Source organism: Hippocampus guttulatus, chromosome 9 (assembly GCF_054856545.1).
Source record: "Hippocampus guttulatus isolate MCC_2025c chromosome 9, RoL_Hgut_1.0, whole genome shotgun sequence".
Classification (NCBI taxonomy): Eukaryota; Metazoa; Chordata; class Actinopteri; order Syngnathiformes; family Syngnathidae; genus Hippocampus; species Hippocampus guttulatus.
The window spans coordinates 6,274,769-6,299,784 of NC_141269.1; the positions used below are offsets into that span (position 1 = coordinate 6,274,769).

The window sequence follows — 25,016 nt, forward strand, 5'->3', positions numbered from 1 at the left end:
TTTTTTTGGCACATTTCTTGAGATTTCCATGAGGATTCATGGGAATTAAGTGACCGTTTTAGCACCAGTCACATGACATGGGCAAGACTTTAGACTGCTTTGTGTAAATATAAAACCCAAACACACTTGGGGCAAATTCTAATTCTTACGTAATTTAGTCAACATTCTTTTTCATTTTTCTGATATTAAAAAAAAAGTCATTATATATATATATATATATATATATATATGGTGTTGTGACCCCCCCCCCGCCTCATCCAAGGGTGCGCCTACAGCTACTGCTGCTACTAATATTAAATGGGCTTTGTAGAGAGCTTTTATCGATACGCAGAAAAAGTATTCACAACTAAAATTGCAACAAACGGTTTCTTTTCAATACCTTGCGAATAAAAATATTTCCGAGGTTGTCCTCCACTTTCTGCTCTGTGTCAAGGTCTGCTGTACCACATTCACGATTAATTACGATCCTCAAGTAAACACCGCTTCAAAGATTGTCAGCTTATTCCAGATTGCTCTTTTTTTAAATTTTTTTATTTGGGTTCTGGAATTTGAGAACTGCACGTGGTGGGGTTGTATCTATTCTAATGAGATAAAGGGCGGCAGACCTCCCCCAAAATCCCAAACCCAAATGTAGCAGGTTCTCAGGATAACTGTAAAATATTTAAGTATATAAATTGAGTGTTTTGTCAAGCCCAAGAATTCATTTCATTTTTCATTATTTAGCCCCATGAGGAAAATGTTTGGACACCCCAGCGGGAAACTAAATCAAGCACCGACCCCCACCAAGGCAATCCTCAACCAGTGCTGGCTTCCCAAAGTTTTATCAAAGTTAATTTTGTATGTTTTGTTCAATGCTTTTGATGAAAATGGAACCTACTTGGCAGAGGTAAAAAAAAAAATAAAAATACTGAATGTCAATTGGTCCTTTGCCAAACATTTGGCTCACCTTCACAGCAGCCTAAATGTCGTTTTATTTATTGATAAAAGGGGAGGAATGGTTTCTTCCATCGGCCTTGACAAAGTTGAGTGGAAATACAGCAAAATCTTTTTCTTTTTTTTAATTTTATTTTTTTTATATAATAACGAATTCGAGGGGCGTGACGTCCTTGGCGGAGGAGCAACCGCGTGAAATCCTTCAATATGTATCCGTTGCAGATGCGGAACACTAATTAAGCCGTCGCTGTCGGGTGGCATTAGTTCAGCATAGCAAACAGCCGCTCGCGATTGCCGATCGATGTCGCCGGCAGATGAGATGGCCAATAAATCATGTGATTGGCCGGGCAGGAGGACGAACGAGTGAGTGGCCGCTAAACGTATCGATTGGCTCATTTTTACATTTATTCTGCCAGCTTCACATTAAATACTGCAGGATTCGATTAGGCCCGTGGCCTGCGGGGATGCTCGCCGTCAGTGCTTCTTTGCTGGGTGATTCATCTAAATCGCCGGCGTACACAATGAATGAGCCGGTGACGATCTGGCCCGTGTGCACATTTTTATTCCCTTTTCATCGGTGGAATTGAATACGATGCACTCAGCACTTTTGAGACAACGACAAGCACGACAGAGGTGTCTGTTTAGAGCAGATAAAGCGCGTCCTTGTTCCGTTGTGCTCCACTAGTTCCCCGGCTTCAACGGTGACTAATTAATTTTTTTCACCAGTCAGGGGCAGTCTTGCGTGCATGTTTCAAATAACACAGCATCATGTTCGACAAATCTACTTCGAGCCTTTTGACGTTTGTCACTCGAGCTTCTCAAAATTTTTACATCAAGCGCCACCAATTAAAAAAAGGAAAAAAAAAAGAAAACACTTCAGCTACAACCAATATTTTAATATGGTAGCATAGTGGATACAAGTGTTCATCCAAAATAAGCCGGAGGCTTTATTTCTAAACAGTATATCTAATTTCAGCGTAACATTATGAATAACGAGAAGATTAACAATGCGCTTAAGTAGCATGCATTTAAAAAAATCTACCTTAAGTGTGATTAAATATAAATGTATTGTACATGAAAGTTAAATAAACTTCACCTAAAAAAAACAAACAGCTTCAAGATTTAAAAAAAAACAAAACATGAACTTAACTTGAACTAGACTAGGCAGTGATTCTTTTCCAGTACTATGAGTGAAATCAGTTCAAGCAAAAAGGTCGGTCAAGGTAATTGGAGAGCTAAGATTTTTTTTTTTTTGAGATCGCAAAAAATTTGACACACCACTGTATTAGACAATGACAGCCCGGCGGTCGACTGGTTACCGCGTCGGCCTGATAGTGCAGCGGTGCAGGGTTCGATCCCAGCTCCGGCCTTCCTGTCTGGAGTTTGCATGTTCTCCCCGTGCTGGCGTGGGTTTTCTCCGGGTACTCCAATTTCCTCCCACATTCCAAAACACATGCATGGCAGGTTAATGAGCACTCGAAATTGTCCCGAGGTGTGAATGTGAGTGCGGATGGTTATTTGTCTCTGTGTGCCCTGCGATTGGCTGGCGACCAGTTCAGGGTGCCCCCTGCTTACTGCCCAAAGACAGCTTGGATAGGCTCCAGCACCATCCGCGACCCTTGTGAGGATAAAGCGGATCGGAAAATGGATGAATGGATGTGTTACAGTATTGTTTCACTCCCAACACTAATCACTGTGTTGCCTTCCAGGTCGTACCGTCATCTCTGTGCCTCCATCTGACCTGCGTGTCATCAAAGGCACCACCGCTTTTTTGGCCTGCAATGCTACACATGACCCCAGAGTCAATGTCAGGTACTCGCTTGTTAGTTTGAGAGTGGAAGCTTCTTACCCATCCCTTCCCTATGCAGCAGTCGTTTAAATTAATCCGCTCATCCCTGTTGCAGCTTCAAGTGGGAGCGAGGCAATGCGCCCATCCTGACCAGCAGCGGGGGGCGTGTCTCTGTACGCCAAGGTTCCCTCACCATTGGCCAGACTTGGTCAGGTGACATCGGCGATTACACTTGCACTGTGATCTCGCAGGCCGGCAACGATTCCCACTCTGCACGCCTGGAAGTTATGTAAGTAGAAGACACTCAGCTTTAATCACAATATCATATATTGTTTAATGGGGAATAATATAATAATTATTTTTACATTACAACCCCCCCCCCCCCCCCCAAAAAAAGGCTCCAAGCAGTGAAGAACTGGCCCTCGCAAATAATTGGGGCATGACTAATATAACAATTTGTAAATTCCTGTCTTTGGTATCCATAAGGGCTGCAACTGGCGATTATTTTAGTAGTCAATTAATCTCGATTATTTTGTTGATTAATCGATGACTCGTATCCTTACAAATTCTTTAATTTCCATTCCTTCATTCACAAACAGGATAGAACTCACGAACAGGATTTCTCAAATTGACGCTGCGCAAAATGCTAAACCATGCATTAATTATTAAGCGGTGACATCTGTCCAAAAAAAAAAATAAAAATCAGCAAAAATGTTGATTATTGTTTTCCAAAGTAAAACTGGTGTCGCAAATGCCTTATTTTGGAACCCCCCCACCCCCAAAACATCATCAGTCTAATGGAGGATGACAGAAATCTGAGAATACTGCATTTATCGATGAGAGGCTGAAATTCTGAGTATTTTGACAATGTTAACTTTAGTCTCGAAACAATCCATCGATGATCGAAAATAATCTGCTCTGGGCTTCCTGCCTGAAGTGAGCTTGTAACTGAAGACTCAAATTGTTCAATTGTTCAAAGTGTGAATGCTCTGCCTGTATGTGGCCTGCGATTGGCTGGCGACCAGGCCAAGGTTGTCCAAGCCTCTCACCCCCAGTCACCAAAGACAAGCTCCAGCTCACCCACATCCCTAATTATGGCGACGCCATCATTCTGCAATTACACTAACGCGATTTAAGTCAGCAGTGGCTCAAATATACATTTGAAGTGTTTCACTTGGTTTAATTTGTCATTGCTTTTTAATAATTGCTTCATGTGCAAAAGTGCGGCAAAGTAGGTTCCAAATGAGGCACTAATATTAAATCACGTCACATGCATATTTCACCCACCAACCCTCATTAAAGCCGCTGTGAGCGAATGCTCGCAGGTAGGGGCCATTATATATTAATATGCACTTGTGTGATGTATTTATAAACGATACTTATGCTATATTAATAAAAATTGCAGAGCAAGAGAGCGAGCGGGAGGGCGGGAACTTGGTCCGCATTGTTCGGAGCCATTGCGAGCGGCGAGGTCACATGTCAGATGAAGTGTCTCCGTGTTTACGCCTATGAAAGAAAAAAAAAACGGATGGTAAATTACGGATTAGGTGCGCGCGCGCGTGTCTGCGCGCGTGCAAGAGTGACATTCTCGTTAGCTCGCTATCATCGGGTCACGGAGGCTAACAGACGCTGGCGGCTGAGGAGACAGACTAATTACCAGCAGGTTATTGGTTCAACTCTCACAAGGCCCATCCATGTGTTTGTCACTCTTGGGGTGTGCGCGCACTAGTGCGCGTGTGTGTGTGTGTGCGCGCATGTGTGCGTGGCCTCAGCGGAGGGAAGCGCTCCAACATTTTTCTATGCTCATCCATTAATTAATGCAGTCATGTCAGCTCTGAGAAGAAAACATCAATCTCATTTCCCCTCGTCCTCCTTTCTCTTCCTCGCGTCCTGTCGGAGCGTCGCCACCTTTCACATCACCTTCATCTGTCTGCCATCATCATCCTCGCACTCACTCCAAGTATTGAAGTATGGAGCGCCCCATAACCGACGACGAAAAGAAAGGGGTTATTATGTGGGGTAGCGGCAAACCATCGATCCATTGTTTTTCGATTCCGCTTCCTCAAAGTGTCGTGGGTGAGCTGTAGCATCACCGAGGTTATTGTCGGCCAACGGTGGGTGGTTGACGTGTTAGCCGCGAGTCAAATAGTCCACAGTGAATGAGTTCATTATTAGCCGACGGAAGGTTGTTAAAGTTATTGCTGGTATTCAGTCGGAGTTGCTTATCTGTTGTGTGGTGACCTTCATTCAATGCAGCCGCTCACATTGGTGAAAAGAAATCTTTTCACGAAAGAAGGAACAATCAGCTGCAAGGGAGTCAGTGCACAGTTTGCATCGCAGCGTAAATGTATTGTCCCCCTCAAAATAACTCGCAACCAATAATGTATCCCGGCAACAAAAGTGAGTACACCCCGGAGGGAAAATGTTCAAATTGGCTCAAATTTGCCTTTGACACTCCTCGGTGCCATCTGGGTGTACGCCGATGGGTCACATGACATCACATAACTTTTGAGTCCAGAATGTTTTCTGAACAAAACAGTAAATAAATGTGTGCGAGTGTGAACGAAGAGTTACAAGCATTTGAAAACAGCAACAAAAAAATAAACATAATAGAACTGACACAGCTATGCCCATTCTTGCAAGGTTAAGAGAAAAGTCAGCACTAATCCTCTTTGTTCCGACTATGCTGGCTTTTTGTTTTCTGATATTGAAAGTACCGATCTATTGGGAACTGCACACGCCTCTCACCACACTCTCCATTGTGACCGCACAAACAAGTTGCCACATGGCTGTAGACGAGTCCAATCGTAGTAAGGTGGCACGTCTTGCTAATCAGTGGATTTTTGCTTATCTGGTGGCGAAGATGTGGAGAAAAAAAATAACTGCGATGTTGGAATCAGCATGCAAATTTTAGATTTAATCATCATACAAATGGAACGCAACGGAAATTTATTTTCAAATTGTTTCCCGGTGTAATTTGGCACGGTATAGACAATTTTACGAAGATGTGTCCTCACTTTTTCTTGCCAGTGGTTTTGACATTCACTGCTTTGTGTTTAGTTACTTCCGAGGGACTCTGAATTGCCCTTGACCGCTTACATCGTCAGTGGTGCTCCATGAAAAATACAAACAAAAACACAAAAAAATGTGAGGGTTATACTCGTTGTTGTCATGCACCGTAATGTCAATGTCAAACTGTCTCCGTGTGAAGGTTTGTTTTCTTTTTCTGGTGCGCAGCGAGTTGCCACACTCTCCTCGCTCTTTGGCGGCGCGTCTCAACGACTCCGACTCACGCTCGGTCCTGCTCTCCTGGCTGCGTCCGTTCGATGGCAACTCTCCGCTTCTCTATTATCTGTTGGAGCTCTCGGAGAACAGTATGTATACGCATGTGTGTGTGTGTGTGTGTGTGTGTGTGTGTGTGTGTGTGTGTGTGTGTGTGTGTGTGTGTGTGTGTGTGTGTGTGTGTGTGTGTGTGTGTGTGTGTGTGGAGGGGGGGGGGGGAGTATGGGGTGGGCTAATTTATAGCCCCATAGCGGCAAACAGCTGTCGGCTTGCCATCTAACAGGCACCGATGTACGCTCATTTATAAGGCAGACATATGGGGAATAGTGTTGCTTCGTAAAAGTACGTCCAGGTTCCCTAGAAATAAATTCTCAAGCCCGAACCCCAACACCCCTCGCCAGCCTTGTCGTCTCTTTCTCGCTCTCTCTCGCTCCCTCTGTCTTGCTGTCTCTCGTCCCTCTGTCAGCACAGCTGTTTGTAACAGCAGGCCGAGTCGCTTTCAGATGGCACACAGAGGGAAACGGGGATTGAGGAAAAGAATGACAAGATGGCTACACTGACTACTTCCTCTCTCCTTCTGTTATGTGCGCACTGCACAGACAGCCACTTTGCTCCCAACTTTTAGAAAAGTTAAACTCATAAACGTAGCGCTTAAGGCTGGAGTATGTATTTTTAAAGCTGCTAGCAAGATTCGAATGTAGCCTCACTTCTATCAGCGCACTAACATACGTTAACGCCGCTACGCTAATGGCCTTGTCAAACGATGTGACTTTTTTTTGTCATACACGACAGTCAGACAACCGGATAAATATTTTTCTGTGTCTTAGACCGGGCTAAAAGTCCATCACCGGCCAGCATGCTTCTGTCAAGATTCAGTCCATTGGCGTAGATCCGCCGGCATTATTGAAAAATGCCAAGTATGTAGCATTTAGCCTACAAGTACATTTGAACGTCCTTGTGTGTACGTTTGAATGTATTGCAATACAACATGCAGTGGAACCTCGATTTACTGATTTAAGATTTTTCATTAGAGCCGATTGTCCATTAAATTGAAATACATTTCTAAAAATACCCCATACAGTAAAAAGTTGTCCTTTTGTACTGTTTTCGTGCCCAAACTAATGCTATGTAGCCTATTTCAATGATATTATTGTGTAAAACACACACATATTAATAAAGTTATATTAATATAATGGAATCAAGAAATGTTGTTTGCCAAATACTGTTGATACATTATATTTAAATATTCGAGACTCTGGCTATAAGATGCAGGAAAGGCTTCTTCAAAGTCTAAGGAGATTTTATGTTTTGGGGGTATGCTTCTCAGGAGAAGACAAGAAGCTAATTTCTCATCGGCTCTTATCTGCATGTCGAAAGCAAAATGTAAAAAAAAAAAACATCTTGAAGAAGAAAAGAAGCGTGAAGGGAGAAAATTACAGTGAGCCCGCAGACAGTGAGAGATGGACAAAAGTTGCTTTGTTATGTTGTCGCCTCGTGAGTGCACCCATACGCACTTATGACACATTACGTGCTGGGGATCGCTGCGAGCACTGCGTGTATTTTTTACATCACACAATGGCTTTGTTGCCTTTGCTTTGTTTGCATACATTCCCACATTACTTCTGTCATTCACACAATTATACAAGGGGATGAGAATAGCGCATCGGTCTCTCGCATCTCAAGGTGCAAGGAGACAATGATAAGCTGGCCCCGGCATCTGTTCTCATTCATCCTATTCTCATGTTGTTTTCTGTTGCTTCTAGAGATAAACGGATGTGAACGTTCCCCATGCCAATATCATGACCACATGGTCTCCATTTTTATTAAAAGTAATGTAAACCAAACAAAAATGAGCAACACATGAAGGCTTTGCAATGTGACCTACGTAGTTGTTGACGTTAGGAAATGCAAGGGCCAACACCACAGATGAATCTTCGTGTATTCAGGAGACCCCACCGAATAAAATGGCATTGATATACAAAGCATTTCATTGTGCTAGGAATCGATCAAAACAATTCAATTACCGTATTTTCCGCACTACAAGCGGCTTCGGAGTATAAGGCGCACCGTCAAAGAATGGCCTATTTTAAAACGGTTTTCATGTATAGTGCGCGCAGCATTATAAGGCCCATGGAATAGAAGCTATAATAGTGGCTGCGGTTGCGTTATGCATCAACTAGATGGAGCTATGCGAAAGTGAATACAATACAATACAGCTTTATTGAAATCGCAATTTCACAACCTGCTCCAGCTGTAACCAAGCGCTTTACAGAACTTTTAAAATACTACATCCAAGAAATCGGAATATTGATCCATATATACAGTGTAAAGCGCATCAGATTATAAAGCGCACTGTCAGCTTTTGAGAAAATTGAGTGTGTTTAGGATTGCCTGATAGTGCGGAAAATACGGTGTTTTGTTGAAGAAATACCACAATTTGACTGAATAAATGTCCGTCCATTTACCCATCCTTTTATTGTATCTGCCCATACAATGACGACAAAGACTTTCCATTCTCAGCTGCAAGCTAACGTTTGATTCACGAGTCTCTCTAACTCCTGATTTCAATGAGGTCGTATTCACACTTTTAAAAGGCTTTTTTTGTCAATTCACGCACTTTTATCCACTCACTCCTGCTTAAGGATAAATACTGAGCTGCTCGCCGGGGTCTTTAATCAGGGGATACCTGCACATCAGGGCGATCACTGATGAAGCATTTATTTTGACTTGCCAGTGCAAACTTAAAACATAATACAAGCGCTTTATCCTGGCAGTGAACTCAACTCATGTACTATATAAGCATCAGTAGTAATGAGCATTTCTTCAGTTAGAGTCTACACACTGTCTAATGCCACTGTTAAAAGTCATCCTAAAGATGAAACACACACACACACACAGCTCAGCCTGTAGTCCTCCCTCTTTATGCTAATACATATAATAACACATAATGGGGAATACATTTCAACCTTTAAGAACGTGTTAAGATATTTGAACATAAACACATTTAGACAACATAGCGACACTTACACGTCATACATTCTTGATCATCTGCGAAGATTTGAGATGATCTGAGACTTCTGTACAAACATCCAAAGCTAACCTTTTCAAAATTTATCACATTTATCGGTAAGCAGTAAACAATTCCTTGTTGCTGCTTCCTTCATTGAATTCCCTCAGCTTTTCTCCCTCGTGTGTTCAGACTCCCCATGGAAGGTCTACCTGTCTGAGGTGGACCCCACCGTGACCAACATATCTGTGGGCGGACTCACACCTGCCCGGACCTATCAGTTCCGGCTTTGCGCTGTCAACCATGTGGGCCGGGGACAGTACAGCGCCGAGACGCAACGGTAAGCGTAACACATTTATTCTTCGTCGGGTATTTTCAAGACGTTTTGTGACGACTGTTTTGTTGAAAGCGTGACAGCAATTTGCTACCCGGAACATGCTGTGCTTTCTTTGAAAAAACGTTGTTTTTTTTCTGTGAACTCAACGAGAGTCAGAAGTCAGGATTATAATGATAACCATGCCCATCGAGAGTCCACACTCTAGTTTAGCGCGTCGCCGAGAGGGATTGCTCCAGGGGATTGCTACTCTGAACGCATTCTAATGTGAAGGTTTGTTGTTAAAAATCCATTGGCTTTATTAGCAGGCTTTTCTATCCTCACATCCTTGTCGCAAATGTGTGTTATTTCCCTGCCAGTCGTTGGGAATTGAATAGCGGGTCGGGGGGGGAGTGAGTGGTCTTTTTGCGAAAGTGGGAGAGTGGATTTGGCCTTAAAAGCGCACCCATTGTTGTGCAGGTGTGTGTTGTGTTGTGAAAAGACGGGATGCTGACAGGATTGAGGGTTTGGAGGAGGTATGGTTTGCAATCGTGCTTCTGAGTACACACACAAACACACAAACACACACACACACGCACACGCACACACGCACAATAGCACAGATGTGGCCATTGACAGATGCCAGATGTCGCTCCTCCAAATATAATCTCAGCAAGGGAACTGCTGCCAGTTGTAATTATAGAGAATGCATGTTGTGAGTGCATTCATTGAACAACCTAAACTAATTTTTGTTCAAGTAAACGTGCTTTTTTTTCACAATTTAAAACAGTTCACGGGTGTCTTCATAACACGTCTCTCACACTCTTTCATCAAAAGCAAGACTATCAAGATATATAGCGCACTTTACACCCTTTTGTGTGTGTGTGTGTGTGTGTGTGTGTATGTATATGTGTGTGCGTGTTTTGCAAACCCAAATCTTGAGATACAGGCAGCATTTTAAGCAATTTTGCTAGATAGCAGCTGTGGAGAACTTAACAAATTACATTGAAAGTCAAGTTACCACTCGAGTCTCAATTTTCGAGCAGATTGGTGGGGCCACATCACTTATCATTCCTTTCTAGCCCACGGTTACCTGTGCAGACGCGTCCTTTGTTTGTCGATCTTCAGTAGTTGCTTGCGTGCGCCCTTTCCGTTTAGTCAGCGAGCCACCTGCTCCGCGGCATAAAGTAGTTGTCCTCCCCAAATGAGAGACTGGCAGGTGGACAAATCATCAGTGGTGAGCGTATCAGAGCAGATGGACACAGCTCTTCATCAGCGTTCGCCTCGTATGTGACCACACGGCGCCGCGCTTTTAATCTCTTGGACGTTAGCTGGCACGAGGCAACGCGCGCATGCGAGTCGCCAAAGAGGCACTTGGTGCACTCGGGAGGAGCGATGGTGCGCCTTGCTTCCTGCAGGTCCAAGCTTGAGGCGTGACCAAATGCATCAGAGTGGAGAAGTCAATGATGATATTGATGACAAAAAAAACCCTATCGAAATTTTTTTATGTATTTATTTCACAATTTGAAACATTTCCCTGCTGTCTGAGTAAAAAAAAAATGAATGTCTGTTTGACAAGTGGATTCAACATATCAAAGCTAATTTGTCTACCGGGAATTGAAATGGTAGATACCGACATCTTTCTGACGAGTCGTAATTCCATTTTAAATAGTTGAAGTTTTCATTCAAGATACCTAACATAATTGGGACCAGACAAAATGACTGATGGAATTATTTGTAATTCAGTTTTGCTTCGCCAAATCTGAATTACATTTCTCAGAGGATGTTACTTTTCATGTATATGAGATTTCTCATTACAGCTATCTACTCCTCCGCCGCCAATATCCATCTGCTTGTGAATTACGCATATCCACAACTGAATTGGAGATCGCTGTAACCCCAGCTCCATAACTCCAGTTCACTCCAAACCCTCCTCCAAAGTAGCTGTTTAAGTCCGTTAGTCCCAGAATCGTCCACATTTCCAGGTTGCGCTGCTCTCGTGTCATCAGTGCGCCCTCTGTATGAAAACAGTTTGAAAATAGGCCTTTCATTGAAGGTGCGCTTTATATTCCGAAGTGCCTTATGGTGCGGAAAATGCGGTCATTTTGTAGTGTACTGGGCATTTTTAGGTTAACGCGGCGGTCCCCAACCTTTTTTGCCCAACCGACTGGTTTAATGTCAGACATTATTTTCAGGGACCGCCATTTAAAGTGTGATGGATAAATACAACAAAATAATATGATACGACCTAAGTTAAGATTAAGTTAAGATAGCATCCATCCATGATGTGAGGTGGTGGAAGATGAAAACTGCTGTGTTTTCAAAACAAAATAAACATGAATCATGACACGAGGAACGTCCTATCCGGCCTCAACATTCTCAAATGTGCCTTCACAATAAGATATACCGCAAATACAAAGTGCATGAAAAATACGACTCACCATCGCCGCATATTATGCAGAGTGGGTTAAATCCGTATTTTAAGTAGGAAATCCTGATACTGCCTATTAAATGTAGCCTTCTTTTTCTTAAAAGTCGTAGGCTCCTCTTCTGTCTCCTGGCTGGGCCTTTTCAACTTCTCAAAGAAACTTTCCAAAGATGTTTGTTTTTGTACTCTTTTTGCTAGCTCCCGGGTTTCATTTTCTTTCTACCCACATTCTTGCTGCTGGAGGCTGTAAATTTCCCCAGTGTGGGACAAATAAAGGATATCTTATCTTATCTTATCTTATCTTATCTTATCTTAGCGGTAACCTATCACGTGACCGAGAAGCGCCGCCTTCACCTGCGTCAGTCATGACATATTGTAGACAGATATAACAGAGGATCTGGTAATTTTTCAAAATGAAACATCTTTCAGAGTCCGAAATAAATAAAACGGAATTAATATGAGTTATATATTCTTTCTGTGCGGCCCGGTACCAAATGACCCACGGACCGGTGACGGGCCGCGGCCCAGGGGTTGGCGACCGCTGGGTTAACGGACGACGCCTCCCCCATGTCGAATCATCTCCAAATGTTTGAGGCGCTGTTGTTTGACAGGCTGTTACTCTTGGAAAGTGTCCGCTTGTCAGCATTGCTAATCCGCCTCTTTAAAAACCAAAGTGACTTTCAAGTTCCGGGTCAGCCCACCCCTTTTTCAACCGATTTAACATGCAGAGACTCTCAAACATGACAAGGTTCTCTAAGGTGAACCCATTGAAATGAATCCGATTCATCCCGCGTCGCATTGCTAACTGCCCGTTTCTTTTGGTCAATTAGTGAGGCAGCTCGACACATTACGTCGCACATTATGAGGATATTTTATTGCTTGTTACTTTCTCTTCCAGTCATTTCACATCCAAATAAAGTCGAATGGATTGCCTGTCGGAAGTCGTTAAGACGCCGTGGTAAAGTGTGTGTCATCATCCGCGAGGCGACTGACAGTTAATATGATGTGTTAATTATTTCCGTCACACTTTTTAAGTTCAGATGATTTGTTTGGAAACATTCTATTAACCTTTGCGACAACATCAGGGATTATTGGAATAATCGCAGGTCCCTGTTCTGTATTTGCGTATCTTGCCATTGAAGGTCATGACACACAAGGACACATCATTAGAGTTTCAGACAATACAAAATCAGAATTTATTTTGCAAGAATTGTGACGCCACTATCGCATGAGGTGGCCGATGTTATAATGCGACTCGACCTGTTCAAGTAGCTTTTGAATTCAGTCAAGCCTTTTCAGTTCTTCCCTGGAGAACGTCATGAAACTCCATTGTGCGTTATTATTTGGAATTTGTTGAATGATTAAAAAATATATATATACTGTTGGGAGATTTGTTTGGAAAATTAAATTACGGTTGGTGCGGCGTGTCGTCAGAAATTCCGAGAAAATATGAGTGGCATAATAATTTGGAAAGCAAGTGTATTACATGTTCAAGTTTCGCTGAAATGAGGTTTTGCGAGATATGTGGAGGTGTCACCTAAAGTCATTCATGATAACTTTAGAACCAATTTTTTCCAAATCTGATTAGTTTCAACTTGACGAACTTTAAAGATTCCGCTGTCGTCAAATGACTACTTAGCAGACAAGGCGGCGGAGCAGCATGATCCCTCCTGACCTCTCTAATTCTCCCCCACCGTCCAATTTCCTCAAGCAGCCTGATCAGTGATCACCTTCCATTTTTCTCCAGCCGTTTTGGCAACCTTTCACTTTTTTGTCCATCATTTCCTTTGCCCTCAATTATTTCGTCTTTCACTTGTCTTACCGCGCTCCTCTTCCTTCCCGTTAACCTCGCTCGGCATCCATCGCTGACCTGTCCCGAACTTGCTAGTGATTATGGCTCCCAAACCCGGTAAGGTGGAGAGGCCGAAAAAAAAATGTGAGCAAGCTGGTCCAGCCTGTGGCTTGACTGTAAGCTGCTCAGTTTACATAATCATTGGCGTATGTGTCCACACACGCACTCACACTCACACACATACTAGTATCACATTTGTCGCTCAGCTTAGGATGCGCCGCAACATCCGATGGCCTTTTCCCTGGCACGGATTACGATTCGCCACATCTCCCTCTTGAGTGATGCTGCTTGGAGCTACGGAGCTGTTAGTTGTGTGCTTGTGTGTGTGCGCGGATGTGTGCGCTTTTGTTCAAACTGTTTGTTTTGTTAGGTAGCTGCACCACACAGGACGGTGGTTTTCAAGCTGGAACACCTTTTATCATCGGGGTTATGTTCCAATTGGTGAAAAACTACATGAAGAAAGACTTTTTTTTTAAAAACATTAATCTTTTTGTTTTCAATTATTTTACCCCTCAACAAGCTTTCAAAACATTAACATCCAAACCATTTAATTTTGTCTGCTAGCTTAATGCTAGCACATAAATACTTAGCTACATGAGCGCAACCACAACATACAATCAGAGCCATTTTCAACACCGCTCATCCTCACAAGGGTCGCGGGGGTTGCTGGAGCCTATTCCAGCTGACTTTGGGCGAGAAGCGGACTAACCCCTGAACTGGTCGCCAGTCAGTCATAGCACACATATAGAGACCAACAGCCACACACACACACACATTCACACCGTCACTGAGTGGGAAACGTACCACTACGCCATCAGCGACTCAGAGCAAACTAAACAACCGGCAAAAAAAAAAAAAAAATGGCCCGACAAAGGGCAGAAAGAAACCAGAGAACTAAATACATGCAAGCTGACAAGACATTAGGACAAGACACAGATGGCTCAAGGGGAGCTCATTGGTAGACATGTGGGACCGGATTGACCAGAACAGGTGGAAACGGAAACCGAACAAGCAAGACAAGAGAAATGAAAAGCCACGTGGTGAAAACATGAAATAAATCCGATGAAAACAAAGTCAACAAAGACACAGGTCATGCATGACAGGCGCTAACGAAGAAACAACGATATAGCGGGGCGAGCAGCGTCGAAACCAGCGACACACATACACACAGTCTGATGGCCTTTAACGCTGTAAGTTTACTGTCTGGGAACAGGCTATATGTAATCTTTGACTGTTCGCAGCTTTTTGGACGGAAATCGATGATGAACATTAGCGCGCAAGTATACCCACGCGCACAAGCTGTTGCACCCTACGGCGAAAAATACCTCGTGAATTGCCTTGATTCCCGCCCAAACCTTTTTAGAGTAAATATTTCACATCAAGTGGGTTCAACACGGGGACGTTAACTTCGCACAAACACGAGTCATAAAGCCCTGGCCCACTTCGAGGCACCGACGCTTTCCCATACAAATATACGTGGCGGCGTCTGCCGCTTCAAAACAAGAACTCAAACTCATAAGTTTGAACGCTGTTTGACACACTTTATCTGTCCCTTGCTATTAAAGAAAAGAGGATGGATTTCTGGAGGAGATTAACATTTTATCTGTGTGTGTGCGTGTGTGTTTGTGTAATTCCCCACGCTAGAGGAATTAGCAGAAGTTTCTATCCGTGTCGTCCTCCACTATTTAATGCCCACACGTTTTCTTCGCAGCGGAACCCACGCGGCGCATCGACTTTTAAATGAAACGCTCGAGTCGACCGCAGCTCAAAGGAGGTGGAAAAAAACGCCGGTTTATTGCGCTGAGGAGATGCCGGAGAAATGGGGGCAACAAGATCTTAAAAAGCCGAAAAGCAGCTGAGGACACGACTGGGCGGGCGGGGGTATTTGGGACGCTGCACTCAAGTCTGACTGACCTCTGATTTTTGGGGGGTTTGTTGATCAGTTACGATGAGGACACGATGCATCCGATTTCAAAACCTCACATTCTCATCACAGGATTAGATGGTTTCTTTTCATTCCCTGTTGAATCTTATCCACTATGGGTGGAACAATTTATCGATTAAAAAAATAATAATTATGAAACGGACAAAACTTTTCAGATTGGCTAAATCACTGAGGGACCTTGCTTTACTGAAAATGGACCAAATCCTCAGAATTTCAGCCTCTGAGTAAATGTTCTTTTTTCTGTTGTCTTCCATGAAAGCACGTTAAGCTAGAGCCGGGCGACTTTTTCTACAATCGTGTTATCGTCATTTGTATCGGCAGCAAACTGCTTGTGGAATTACATTATTATGATTAATCTCAGAGATTTTTACAGAGTCACTCACAGTAGCCATAGAAGATTATTTTTTATTGGTACAGTATATGGATGACTGTACTGCTTCACGACGGGAACCACACGATGAACTGAATTGGAGAATTAAATAGTGATGGACAATTGCTTTTTTTAACATTCTATTTAATTTTCTTATCAGTCTATATTTTTATTAAGTCCAATAGTATAGCGTGTGATTACTCTTCGTTTTAAAGAAATTGTTTTTTATTTTGAGGTGGAGGAGGCCGGAATGGATGAACGGCCATTCATTTCAATGGATGACGATGATTTTACGATACAAGTGTTTTATGTTACGAGTATGGTCAAAGAACAAATTAAACTCGTATCCCAAAGCAGCACTAACCAATGTAGTTAGAAGCAAGCTTATGTTTTCACTTTACAGCAGCAGAAGTACATGAACCTTTTCAGGGACAGCGGTTACTCCAGTGGACAGCTTGTCATGTTATCAAGTTACAGGGGTGCATAAAAGGGTTAATATAGAGTATAGAAATGCCGTTTCCTAATCAATATCTCTGTTCCCCTCTCTGTTTTCACGACATGTCAGATTGATGCTGAGAGAGGAAGCGCCGAGTGCACCCCCCAAGAACATCGTGGCCAGCGGGCGAACCAACCAGTCCATTATGGTCCAGTGGCAGCCTCCTCCAGAACTGCAGCTCAATGGAGTCCTCCGAGGATATATGCTTAGGTACAAAGAGCATGCTGGAAACATTGCGAAAAAACCATTGGGCTTCTCACATGTTCTTGAACTTTTTCGAAAGAGGCAGTACAATGGGGAGGCAGCATAGCATTGTGTGGGAAGCACTTTTTGCACAGAGTCAGCTGGGGCCGTACGCTCTAGCTCACCGTTGACGCTAACGAGGACAAACTCCATAAAAAGATAAATGGATGGCGAGTATAATTGGGCACCCACTTTGAAAGGCCATTGTCTGTGTGCTGAAATAGAGTGCACAGGTCTTCAGGATGATGGGGGGAATGACAAATGGATTCCTTGTCTCTATTGTAACGGTTGGTCCAGGTAGACATTAATTTATTCAGAACCAACCAATTCTGGACCAAGTCTGAAAAGACGTTTAAAAACGTCTTTGGGAGTGAATGAGTTAACTAGCACCATGTTTCTGAAACCCACGTCAACTCAATGGCCAGCTTCATTGCATATTATAGAGTGGCTTTACAGTATACATTTTTTAAAATGAATCCCAGTTTATAGAAGGTGTTATCATCACATGTGGTGGCTCGTGCGTTGCTGTAAAATTCTTTTTCTGAGTCCACACAAATGTATTATTCATGATCACATGCTTGCAACACACTAGTGTTCATATCAAATATACAGTGTTATGAAGAGCAAATGTGTTTGGTTTTCTTTTTAAATAATAAATATCACGGCCTTATTTTCCCGAGCAGGGCCTCATGTTTCTATTGTTCACTGCTATCTATCTTTCTATCTCTATCTATCTATCTATCAGAATCAGAATCAGAATCATCTTTATTGGCCAAGTATGTAGAACACACAAGGAATTTGTCTCCGGTATAACACGCTGCATTAGTATCATCGTAAACAACAAATCATTGAACCATTTTAGAGTAACCAGTAGCAGTATTTGTAGTACAAGAAGAGTGACTACGTCAGTGACTGTTTAAGGAGTTAATGGCTAGAGGGAAGAAGCTGTTTAAGTGTCTACTGGATTTGGTGCGCATGGATCTGTAGCGTCTGCCTGAGGGGAGTAGCTGGAAAAGGTGGTGGGCAGGGTGCGGGGGATCCAGGAGGATTTTCCGTGTCCTTGTCTTGATTCTTGCAGTGTGCAAGTCCTCAAGAGTGGGTAGGGCGGTGCCAACGATTTTTTTCCGCCGTCCTAACTGTCCGTTGAAGTCGGATTTTGTCCTTTTTTGTGGCGGCCCCCAAACCATGGAAGAACACAGGATTGATTCGATGACTGCCGTGTAGAACTGTCGTAGCACCTCCTGTGGCAGGCCATGCTTCCTCAGCAGCCTCAGGAAGTACATCCTCTGCAGGGCCCTTTTCAGGATGGAGATGGTGTTGACTTCCCACTTCATGTCCTGGGAGACTGTGATTCCCAGGAACTTGAAGGTCTCGACGGTTGACACAGGGCAGTTGGATAGTGTGAGGGGCAACTGTGGAGAAGAATGTTTCCTGAAGTCCACAATCATCTCTACAGTCTTGAGCGTGTTCAGCCCGAGGTTGTGTCGGCTGCACCAGAGCTCCAGCTGCTCCACTTGTTGGCGGTACGCAGACTCGTCGCCGTCTTTGATGAGACCGATGACCGTGGTGTCGTCTGCGAACTATATGAGTTTGACAGCTGGATCTGTTGAGGTGCAATCGTTTGTGTAGAGAGAGAAGACCAGTGGAGAGAGGACATTCTATCTATCTATCTATCTATCTATCTATCTATCTATCTATCTATCTATCTATCTATCTATCTATCTATCTATCTGTCTATCTGTCTATCTGTCTATCTGTCTGTCTGTCTGTCTGGCTATTTACGTTTACAATAACAGAGCTCAACTGTACCTGGTTAGCTCACTATTAGCTAGTGACTAACAGCCACCGCGGTGCACTAACAGACATTTTTGGACCCGTGATGCTGGCGCGAAAGCCACAAACAGTAAGGGTAGCTTGGCCTGTAGCCTCACTTTATTACCTTCCCGCACTGGAATGACATTGTGGAAGAAGGAAGAAATAATTATATTATTCACCTTTCCGCTCGGTGTAGTTGTCGTCTGGACTCGTGTGTTCAGTGTCTTTCCGCCAAGTTGCCACTTTAGTACGTTTGTAGGTTGTAGGGTGATACAATGTTGATAAAAAGAATTTAGTTGCTCTTCGTTATACAACAAATGTAACTTTCAGAAACTGTACGTACGGCGCAATAATAGGGCTCTGGCTTCTACTTTTCAGACTGACCACAGAAGGTCAAAAAGTTGACATCAAATGTTAGCCTTTGCTTGAAGAACTTGCCTCAAAGAGTTACTCACCTTTGAACATTTCAACATACATTTATTGACGTGTGAAATGGATGACGCACTGAAGTTATAGTAACGGAACGGCTTAAAGACGTGTTACAGCGCAGACGACAAAACATACACACAGAATCACCACACATGATCGATCTTGTTGGTACCCCTGCTGTCACCCGCAGTACACCAGAATAGGCTCCAGTTCATGTAGAAAAGCGCTATGACAATGAGATGCATGGGTGGAGAAGTCCTCACAAAAAAACACACACACACACAAGCAGTTTTTCCCGGTCCTCTGTCCTCCTGCTTCTAATGTGTCACACTGTTTTGCAATCAAATGACCCTCCACTGCGTCCCATTCATTTGCGTATAATTACAGCTCATGTTTTTAATCCTCATTCACTGTGTAATCTGCTCCCACTCCATTGAAATCACAAACTCAGCCGGCTCGTTTTGGGTTCACAGGACCTGAGGGGTGGGGCTCCTCCTCCTGGCCTCACCTCCATTATTCCTTTTGCCAGTTTGTCATCTCCTCATTCCCCACCTCCTTTTCTTCTTCCTCTTCTCTCCTCTGCTCTGTTCACCCCCTGCTCCACCCCCCATCCGAGCATCACTCTGTTTATCTCCCCGCCTGCAGCCAAACATCCTGTCAACCTCCAGTGGCGCCCCCACTGGATGCATCTGTGTTTATGCGCCCGAGCGTGCCGCACGGGGATGACACATAGCACGTCCGCCGGAGCGCTGAGTCAGCCGCTCAAACAATCTTGTTTCACTTTTGATGCTGGATGAAAATGCTGACAAATAGATTAGTGCTTCGTTTCGCAACAATGGATGAGTGATCACAAAGTACTAACATGCGCCACACTGGTTGTTTCATTGAGAAGTTGGGGGGGCGGGATGGAAATATGCATCCCAATTTGTAGTAAACTGCCATTTTATTTTACACAAGTCCTATCTGCAACATTTTCAAACATGTATTCTATTTGAAAATGTTCTGTCCCTGGGTGGAAAGTGAGGAGGTTGCTTAAAAATAAAAATAAAATTTGTAAATAGAAAAAACAATGTATTCTTATCAAAGGGGGAAAAAACGACACTTGACCGGAGTTTTTTTTTTAAAAAAATAAAAATGAATATTGTTCATTCTTTAAAAACATGACGTTTTGGTCTTAGATGACTCTAAAAGCTTAAATATTTTAGCATCAAAGAATACTGCATGCTGTTACTCTATAAAGCAAAATGCGTACAATTATTACTTTCAGACCCAAATTTTTAACCGGTAAACAAATCAAAGGGGATATCCTGACTGTAAAAATAAAATTTATTCTAAATTGTATTCTAAAAAATAAATACATATTCATGTCGCTTTAATTTATTTTTGCTCTTCTGTAAAATGAAGAATCCAAAAACTTATATTCTTGTTTCATAACTTTATGTACAAGTTGCGATTCAATGCCAAACACATTCCTCGGCGTCTGATCTGTTTTAAGCTTAACAGCCCTTTGCGTGTCGTGTGCGTGTGTGCGTACTCGTCTATGTGAAGGTACCGTCTCGCGGGACTTCCAGGCGACTACCAGGAGAAGAACATCAGCAGTCCGGAGACCAACTATTGCTTGCTGAAGGACCTGATCATCTGGACACAGTACCAGATCCAAGTGGCCGCCTACACCGGCGCCGGCCTGGGCGTCTACAGCAGTCCTGTTACCGAATACACGCTGCAAGGAGGTCAGAACACACAATGGGTCAAATAGCACAAGCGCTGAAGAAAATGGCCGGATGGCGAACGTATATTTACCATAATCGAACGGCCACACGTGAATATATTTGTGGGAGTTCAGATGCCTTCTGCAGGAGTCTCGGCTCCGGTTGTGAAAGATGTAGCTACTTAGCACGTTGTGTTTTTTTTTTCATCTCGAGTTTTTAAAACTGGGCCGCAGTCTTGCCCGTCCTCGACTGTTGTGGGCACGTTTATAGACTGAAAAGTGAAACTCATTAATGTGATTTGGAGGGCGTGGAGGCAGGAGATGAGTTTCATCTTATGTGAAGTTGACTTGTGTTCGAATAGCATTCCTCTCCTGCCGCCGCTGCTCTCCAGCCCTCTCGCACATGCATAGGGAGATTTCCCCAGAGGACAGAGTTTAGTCTTTTATCTCGAGCTGTGAGCTGCCAGGGTTAAGAAGCCAAGCCCCACGAGTGCACTCAGCATGGCAGGGGGGAAGAGAGCATCTTTAGCATCAATTAATCTCCGTCTCGCCCGCTTGCCCGCTCCCGTCTCTTCCTTAGCCGCCTCTCAGCTTTTCCCATTTTTCACCGGCGTTTTATTCCGCACTCTTCTGCAGGCTCCCTTAAATGACATAAAAGGGCCTTCCCATCAGGCAGCCCCTGCATTATCACGCCGCAGCTTCCCCGTGCGTCAGCCTGAACCTCTTACCGCCTAATGGCCGTTACGTTTTTCCACACACTCGTGTCATACGCCTCCTTCAGTGGACCGTCTTCCGTCTTACCAGTCCGGTAGGCTCCTTGTGAGACGAAATCGTTCTCTTCAGTGCATGTGAGCCATATTAATATCCCTTCTGGCCTCCGTGCTTTCAAATTAAACTGATAATATGTAAACGGGTAAGTCTTAAAAATTAGCTGGCTTTTAAAATGGTCCGCCCCTCGGAGCTTCCACGCAAGCACTGTCTGCCCAACGCACTTTTCTGTTTTGATCTGAAAGGTTTCAAAACACTTTGGAAATGATGAGCATTGCATTTTGATGGAATCAGTTTTTGTTTTTTTCTGGCTTCATAATAAGGGACAACAAACAAGTCACTTCTGTCTTGTCACGTCAACCAAATATCATGTCGGGTGACACATTTTTTTCAACTTCAACTTAATTATCAAAATCAAACTTTTGACACTTCAGCCGCTTTAAATAGAGTCGGCAGAGAATCCTTGCACTTTACGTTTATTTAACCTAAAACAGCTACTTCATGTTCAATTTCTGACTTTTTCATGTGTCCACCCAATTTCATGTTGATCAACAAAAATGTGTTGGGGGTTGATTCTTTCAGCGATCCCAGAAAGACATTTTCACTACGCGCCTGCAAAAATCTGAGTTTTCAGTCATTTTGATGCCCCTAAAATCAATTCATTCGCCAGAAGAATCGCAATAAACACAGCGAGGGTTTACGCGGCTCCCGGTGCCTGATTTGAGGGCACTATTCATATCTCGAGGTTTACTAAAACCGTAAAAATTGGACAGAAAGGATGCACTAAGTCGGTCTACTGTTGTCGCCTTAGGACGTGCATGTTCCTGCTGATGCAAAGTTGTGACCCACTTTTATGGAAGGACAATAAGTCCATTTTTGCAGATAAATAGCCTCAGAAAATACATTTACAGCATATTTTTCAATATTTCAAAAACATATTGCTAGCTGTGATGTCTGCTAGCCAAAAGCAGAGCTGCACTGTTTGATTGGAGTTAACGAGTGACGAAAGCACAAATTCTAAACATTGCCTATTGCTGACTTAATATCTTCCATGCAGGAACTAGGTACACCTCTATATTGTGCCAAAAGGGGGAAAGAATCTGAATACATATACCATATTTTCAGCTCTATAAGGTGCACCGAAAAGCATTAAATTTACAGAAAAACCGACAGTGCGCCTTATAATTTGATGCACCTTATATATGGATCAATATTTTGATTTCTTGGACGTAGTCTTTTAAACGTTCAATAAAGCGCTTTGTTACAGTTGCAGCGGTTGTGAAGGCTCTATATCAATAAAGCTGTATTGTATTGTATTCCCTTTAGCTCCATCTAGTGGATGCGTAAGGTAACCGCAGCCACTATTTCAGCTTCTTTATAATGCGGCGCATCCTATATTTGATAACAGTTTTTAAATTGGCCATTCATTGAAGGTGCGCCTTATACCCCGAAGCGCCTTATAGTGCGGAAAATACGGTACATGTAATTTTTTCCCCCTCCCAAGTAGTCCACGAGCCACTTTTTAGGTCATGAGCCACCATTTGAGAAACGCTGCACTATGTCATGTCCACTTCCCTGAGGTCTCTTAGTGGACTTCATGTATGATGATGATGTCTCCTCTCATCAGCCATGCTGTATTTTACATGACTCCGAGTTCACTTTTTCATTTGCTGGACAATGCTATGCAAAATACATGAATGCAAAATTAAAATAGGGTTCTTAATGAGCAGCCATGCCATTTGGCAATGAGGCCAGCCTTCCGGATTTGCAAGGCAGGCAGGAACGGCTACTCGGAATGGAAAAAGTCATCGGCTTTCAGAACGTTATTTGCCATCTAAAAATCATTTCGCGTTCTCCGTTGTGAGTATGCATTTGTGCAGCGTGTGTTCCATTTCTGATGGGTGTTTTGTATCTCTTTCTGTCCTCTTGGCGAACCACCGTGGCTATATATGGTCTGTGTGTGTAGTTCCCACAGCTCCTCCACAGGAAGTGGAAGTCGTCGCGATCAACTCCACCACGCTCCGCTTCACATGGAACCCGCCGCCTCAGCAGTTCATCAACGGCATCAACCAGGGATACAAGGTAAACAAACGTACTACAGTGCGATTAATTTAAAAAAAATAATTAATTAAAATTAACGGGAATTTCTCCATTGTGGGTTAAAAAAAAGGTTTTGTTAAATTTTCTTATCTTATCTTAAAGCGGTGAAAAGGTAAATGTGCCCCCCCCCCAAAAATTTATGAAAATGCACTTGATTCAATTAACTTTTTTTTTAACTTTCAGAGGATGTCATTGTTCAACTCGATCACGATTCCAAAATTAGAGATTTTAATACAAAGTAAAAAGCGAGACAGTATTTAATAATACTGAGGTCACAATTATAACCGCTAGCCCCCTTTTGGCATGGATATAATTATGCAGCTCATAATTTTGTAATATATTTATAGTTTTATAAAGGTTATTCAATATTTTAAAAAGGTGCCTTGAACTTTTTCTGCACATTCATTTGAATAAGCTACAAAGAAAAACTTTTTCTTAGTCACAGGGATCATTTTGGGGTTATGGATGTGTTGAGCGTGTTGATTAAAGTATTGTGCAGTGGTGCCTTGAGAGACAAATGACTCAACTAATGAGTTTATCAAGATATGACACATTGTTGGAGCGTAATGTTTTTTTTTATAATTTAAATTGCAATGACTCGATACCAAAGCCATTGATGCCATTCCCGGTAGACATTCTCTGTCAATCACTGTCAACCTAAACATAAAATGAGAAAAGATAAGAGATAAAAAGCGAACTTCTGTGTTTGAAACATCCAAACAACGATTAAAAAAAAAAAAAAGAAAGCCTCGTGATCTTACTGGTAATTTCAACGCTAATTAGCGTCAATGTTGTAATGCAGCGAGGCAAAGGTTTGTGAGTGTTTGCATGTGGCCCAAATGTTGCTTGTTTGTTTTTTGTCAAACTAATAAGAACTAACAAACCCACTCCAAAAACTAATTAAAACAAACTTATTGTGCTGCAGCTGACAATTATTTGAATAGGTGCTTAATCTATTGATTATTTTATCAATTAATCAAGGATTCGCGAGTGTTTGAGCATGGCCTGAATGTTGTTGTTTTTTTTCCAAACTCACAAAAACTAACAAACCCACTCCAAAAACTCATTAAAACTAACTTATTGGGCTGCAACTGACAATTATTTGAATAGATGCTTAATCTATTGATTATTTTGTCAATTAATCAAGGATTCAGATTAAAAAAAATTAATTTCCATTCCTTTATGAAAAATAAAAAACAGGACAATATTTAAAAGGGACAGTGCGGAAAATCCACAAATATTAATAAATTATTTCCTGTTGTTGTCCACAAAAATGGTCAAATAATTTGATAATAATTTAATAATTAGTTGTTGTTAATGAAGTAATCGTATCACTTCTACAATCTTAATTTTAAAAAAAAGACCAAAAAAAAACTAAATACAATGTAAAAACCCAAATCTATTTTAACCCTGTCAAGACGCAAATGAGGTCAAGGGGTACAGTATAGAAAATGGATCAATTGGATTCATTTGTCCCCGTTATTTCGCGATTCACCGACCCTTTCTCTTGAGTGCAAAATTGTACAGTACAAACTGGA

At 42.6% G+C, this 25,016-nt stretch overlaps 1 protein-coding gene across 3 annotated transcripts in view; it reads left to right on the forward strand.

The window, feature by feature from the left end:
• sdk1b (sidekick cell adhesion molecule 1b) overlaps positions 1-25,016 on the forward strand; it is a 231,969-nt gene that overhangs the window by 151,306 nt on the left and 55,647 nt on the right. For all 3 annotated transcript variants that reach the window (XM_086119285.1, XM_086119284.1, XM_086119287.1), the window contains 7 exons: positions 2,643-2,745; positions 2,838-3,011; positions 5,960-6,096; positions 9,204-9,351; positions 16,485-16,625; positions 20,451-20,632; positions 23,345-23,460. In XM_086119285.1, coding sequence (XP_085975411.1) covers positions 2,643-2,745; positions 2,838-3,011; positions 5,960-6,096; positions 9,204-9,351; positions 16,485-16,625; positions 20,451-20,632; positions 23,345-23,460 — 1,001 coding nt within the window. The remainder of the gene's footprint in view (positions 1-2,642; positions 2,746-2,837; positions 3,012-5,959; positions 6,097-9,203; positions 9,352-16,484; positions 16,626-20,450; positions 20,633-23,344; positions 23,461-25,016) is intronic.